This window comes from Danio aesculapii, chromosome 19 (assembly GCF_903798145.1).
Source record: "Danio aesculapii chromosome 19, fDanAes4.1, whole genome shotgun sequence".
Classification (NCBI taxonomy): Eukaryota; Metazoa; Chordata; class Actinopteri; order Cypriniformes; family Danionidae; genus Danio; species Danio aesculapii.
In genome coordinates, this window is record NC_079453.1 from 16,645,583 (window position 1) to 16,651,262 (window position 5,680).

General features: G+C 31.2%; 1 protein-coding gene across 1 annotated transcript; it reads right to left on the bottom strand.

Annotated features, from left to right (window-relative positions):
- Nucleotides 1-2,056: 2,056 nt before the first annotated feature.
- stmn1a (stathmin 1a) lies at nt 2,057-4,640 on the bottom strand. The gene is made up of 5 exons (XM_056480455.1): nt 4,557-4,640; nt 3,306-3,355; nt 3,021-3,193; nt 2,616-2,807; nt 2,057-2,532 (listed from the first exon to the last, which is right to left on the bottom strand). Exons 2-5 carry the CDS (start codon nt 3,319-3,321, stop codon nt 2,467-2,469), a joined length of 447 nt encoding a protein of 148 aa, XP_056336430.1. The 5' UTR covers nt 3,322-3,355; nt 4,557-4,640; the 3' UTR covers nt 2,057-2,466.
- Between the last annotated feature and the right edge of the window lie 1,040 nt (nt 4,641-5,680).

The following is a 5,680-nucleotide window of genomic DNA, read 5'->3' on the forward strand; positions in this document are numbered from 1 at the left end:
TCAGAAACTGTAGTGTTTTGGGCATTCTGCTGATATATTGAAATAGCTTGCACAAAGCTCCCTCTAGTGGAGCAAGCAGGTTGATTTATTTAATTTTGATTTACAGGTCAAAGATAACCAGTGCACCATTTTACCTGAGAAAAAAAAAAATTTCTAAAATGACCTCAACATCAGAAAAAAAAAATAATAACAATAATAATCATTGTCTATTGTCATATTTCCTTGAACTTAGTACACATTTAGGGTACAATGGTTGTCCTGTGTCCTTCACCAGCTGTAAAACCAATTACACCACAAACTTAAGCATGTACCTTCAGCATATAAATATACCTGTATAACAAAATGTTTGATGTTCAAGATGTTTTTCGTGCAAAATAGACTTGAGGATTAAAGTTACATTAAACATTTGACACTAAAGCTTTATTTTAGAGCTTTAGTTGTTTTTACTTTCATTGTAACAAAGCCTTTAGACGGTTATAATTTAGAAAAATGGAGGAAAAAGGAAAAAAAAAAAAAACTGGCTTCCATAGTATTTATTTTTCCTACTATGGTAATCGAAAGGTTACATAATTTCTCAAATGTTTATCATTTTTCAAAACTTTTGCATTCAACAACAAAAAAGGGAAGCGATTTACCCTTTCGGGTGAACTCTTTTAGGTTACAAGCAGTGGTGTAGTCCTTGCTCTACGCACATATACTCAGCATGCCTACTTTTTTCCACAAGCTGTTTGGGTATTACGACTTCTGAGGATCATACTCTCGGTATACTCACTTGTTTTGGTGATTAGACTTCCCTAATTTGTGAATTGAGTATTTGAGTTTTTCAAAGATCACAACAAATCAGCTGAATGAAGTCTCGCTGAAACGTTCAAGTAAAATTATAGAACAGCATAGGCTTTAGCCCTCCTATATTTCCATTCAGCCCCCCTAACACCTTTGCGATTACCTGTACACTATTAAATGATCGCCTCAGTCCCCTTAAACTTGATATAAAAACGGCGGCAGATCCTGCTCCTGAACTAGTTTTTTTTTTTTTTTGTTAGTCAGCAAACCACAGCTGTGCAGTGTGTGTATATATATATATGTATATATATATATATATATATATGTATGTATATATATATATATGTATATATATATATATATGTATATGTATATATATATATATATGTATATATATATATATGTATATATATATATATGTATATATATATATATGTGTGTATATATATAATATATATATATATGTGTATATATATATATATATATATGTATATATATGTATTATATATGTATATATATGTAATATATATGTATATATATATATATATATATATGTATATATATGTATATATGTATATATATATATATATATATATGTATATATATATATATATATATATGTATATATATATATATATATATATGATTATATATATATATATATATATGTATATATATATATATATATATGTATATATATATATATATATATATATAGATATATATATATATATATATATATATATATATATATATATATATATATATATATATATATATATATATATATATATATGTATGTATATATATATATATATATATATATATATATATATATATATATATATATATATATATATAAATAAATAAATAAATAAATTAATTGAATCAAAGATACATTGACTTTCGTCGTTACTTTTAAAATTTGGATTGGGTGGGTAATAGTACACCACCTATTTTTTTTAGGACTACACCGCTGTTTGCAAGGTTAAAATCACATGTGGGAAAGGCAAAAAAAAAACTAAATAAAAAAAAAATTAAAAAAAAAAAACACTTCCTACACTAGAGGGAGACAATCCCAGCAATACCTACTCGAGTCGATGAATACTTAATTTTAAAGAAATTTAAATAGAAAATCATTATCTACATCCTTGGCATGAAACAAATTCCCTTAAATCCTAAATCAATGCGATTTTTTTTGTGATGCGAGATATACATACATATACACAGACATCTTAAATACTATTATTCAGAAGTGAGAAAGTTATAACACTCATTTTACATTATTTTTATTTTTGTACAGTAAAGTTGACATGTTAACCTTTTGTTTTCTCGGTCTTGTACAAAGAACAGTCAAGTGCTTTCAGAGTACATAACCAAGCTCTTAACCTTAAAAGCAAAAAGCTCAAGAAATGCAGACAGTAACAGGCATGTTAAGCACACCAGGATTTCCCACCAAGTTCAGAAAATATCTGAAAAAGACATCCTACAGTCCAAATAGCACAGATATGTAAATAACCAAGGTGTAAAACTACTGCTATATACAAAACAAAGCTGCATTGGTTTTCTCATTTTTTGAAGACAAAAAAAAGGAGGGGGGGCATGATGAAACCCTTTTTAACAGAGAAAAAAAAATAAAAATCTTTGGATGAATGAGTTTACAAAGAAAAAAAAAATAAAAAATCAGTTTTCTTCATCATTGAGCTCTTTGATTTCTTTGTTCTTTCGAACCTCTTCTATCTTCTTGTCCTAAAATTAAAGCAAAAAATGTTTTATAATTATTTGTCTTTGTAATGCAATAACCCGGTACGAAAACGCACGATTGCCTTTACCTTTTCTTTGAACTTCTCATTCATAGCTGCCATAATTGCTGTACGGTTTTCTTTGTTGGCCTCCATTTTCTGGTTCAGTTTCTCTTCTGCCATCTTGCTGAAGTTGTTGTTTTCTTCAAGAGCTTTCTGAAGCACCTCCTTTTCATGCTCACGCTTTTCTGCTAAGTGCTTCAGAACCTCTGCTTCATGAGACTGTGAGAAAAAGAGAAAAAAAAAAAAAAAAGCTTTTTTTTTTTTATCTAGGAGCATTTAAAAGCTACAAATGACATGACAAAAAACATTACATTAATCAACTAAAAAAAGAAAAGAAAAATACTTTGGAGAAGATCTTACATTCATATTTAATGCAGTCTACCATGCTTTGTGTAAACGTATGCAGTACAAAAAAATGAAAAGCATATGCACCTTGCGTCTCTCTTCTGCTGCTTCTAGTTTTTTCTGGATCTCCACCAAGGAAAGATCCTTCTTCTTTGGAGGGGAGAGAAGGAACTCATTCTTGACATCTGAAGCAGGACTCCCAAGTATGACCTCAAATGCTTGTCCTGAAGCACGCTTGTCCAGCTCTTTAACCTGAATGTCTGAAAATAAGCTTTGCAATTAACTGAAGGGTCGCCTCCTTGCTCATCCACTACAAGCAGATTGACATCCATTCATCCTGTCTGTTAAGCATTAAAAACATAAGGTTCTTACCACTTGTAGAAGCCATTGTTTTAGAAAAAAACAAAGTGGTCCAAGTATGCCTGAAAAAACAAATGAGTAATTACTACATGCAAATGTTATTGTGTTGTGCAAATGTTGCACGTTTATTCATATAAAAGGTATTCATTACAACGCCATGTGCTACAATACAAATGTATCTATTATTTTTAACAAAAAAAAAAAAAAGCATTATTTGAATGGCAAGGACTTATAACAAAATACTTCAGATACTGTGTTTTGATACATGTCCACTAGAAATAAAAACTTCAATATTTAAGAACGCAATTCCATAGGGACATTGTTTTAACTTTGAACAACAAATTCAAAAATAAATGCCTTGTGAATTTGGCGCGCAGTTGTCTGTAACTATTTTCGCGGGGGAAAAGAAAAGAAAAAAACTGGCGCGTATTCTTCAAGCCCGCATACACACACAAAACCACCCCCCTCCCCTAAACACTCCACATGCACGGTAAAAACTTCACACGTTGAAAATTAAGTTTATTTTTCCCGCTTTACGAAACTTGCCAGTGTAAACACCCCTGATGTAGAATGAGCGAAGATAAATGTAATGCAAAACACATTAAATGCACAAAGGCGCTTTGATAGCGGACAGAAAGGGTACAGATCCAAACAAAGACGGACAAGCAGCACCGCGTGCACAGCTCCGCCCTGTTCTTACTACAGCTCCGTGTGCCATGATCACACACACAAAACATTATGCAACCATAACCATTTGAAGTGTGCCATAACGTGCAAGTAAACAGGTTTTCAAAGCAGGATGCACAAACACGACGCACACGGAGAACAACGTACTATTAGCACAACACAAAACAGCAAAATATACATCTTGAAACAAAAGTTTTACAACACATTTAGATGTACGGGTTAACTTAGATACAGCTTCAATATATAAAAAAAGACTTTGTTTACAATATTTATCCTACTTTAGCAATCCTAACGATTTTGTATCTGAACGTTACGACGAAGTTAACACACTTATAAACCGTTTGAAGCAAAAGAACTTTAAAAAGACGTAGTGTTTGGAAAAACTTGATGTCCAGAATGAATAAAAACGCGCTGTTTAAGCTAACTTTATACCAGACAAATATTCCTCCTTTATCCTGTATTGACTCTATGCCATAAAACTACACACCTGAACTTTAATATTCATGCGATTAGTGCTCAAATTAAAAAACGTGTCCAATTTTAAGCACTACATAAAAACTATGCATGTACACTCACCTTCAGAAAGACCAGGCTTGGTAACAAAGCTCGCCTCGCGCCGTTTTCTCACCTCAATGCACGTCAAGTTCGCGCATAAAAAGATCAAACTTATGTCGTCACCACATGTTTTTGACGCCCATTGGCTGCGCTCACTGGCTCCCGGATATTGTAGTTCTATGTCAAGCAAAGGGTTCTGAACAAACACAAAGCGGATGAATAATAATTTACTGTCATTGTTTTAACTGATGATTTTCAGTAGGCGACATCGAACCACCATTTCTTTCTAACCAAAATAATATGTTCTTAATAAATCGTTTAGTCAGATTGATATAGCCTACACTGTTCTTGTTTTATTGAACAAATAATGCAATGAATACATTATTAAATTAGACTATAAAGTTCCACGTTTTCTCTATTGTCACTGGAGAACGTAAAACAGATGATTGCAAGCATGGTAGGCTCAATTTATTTTATTTTATTTTTAATTTGAAATTACTCTTTGAATTGAGAATGCTATTTTAACAGCTCTTTGTGATCATTTCTTCATATCACACCTTTTAGCTATGTTTTGTTAGCTAAGTTCAGTGGAAATTGAGGATACCATAAAAATGTACTTGTTGCTGAACTATTTAGAAGTATTAATTTTCTAATGCCTTACATATATGTATTTTTCCTCCTAAGAATATCCAGCAACCTATCATTCTCAGTCAAAATTGGAAAGTGGTTGATTTGGTCACTCCAACCAATGGGCATGCAACAGCTAAAGTTTCTCCTTCTATAGTTGTGCCTCGGACACTGTCTCATTACACATGCTATCACTGTCTTCTCTTCTTGCTGCTATCACCAGTTTCATTACTCCTCATGCAAATTCTTTTTTCACTTAGCTCACTTATCCTATTAGTCACTCTCAGATGTACAAAAGTACTGCTTAAGATGGTTTCTTCCTTCTACCACTTAGTGCTTAATGTTATTCCATGATTTATTTATATATAAATTCATTAATTTTCCTTTCGGCTTAGTCCCTTTATTATTCTTATATATATATATATATATATATATATATATATATATATATATATATATATATATATATATATATATATATATATATATATATATATTGCTGCCCTCAACCGAGACCA

Excerpts from the sequence above, each read along its gene's own strand:
- stmn1a (XM_056480455.1), bottom strand. Across the intron at positions 2,808-3,020 it reads CAGCAGAAGAGAGACGCAAG|TCTCATGAAGCAGAGGTTCT; the intron begins GTGCATATGCTT and ends TTTTTCTCACAG. Across the intron at positions 2,533-2,615 it reads ATGAGAAGTTCAAAGAAAAG|GACAAGAAGATAGAAGAGGT; the intron begins GTAAAGGCAATC and ends CTTTAATTTTAG.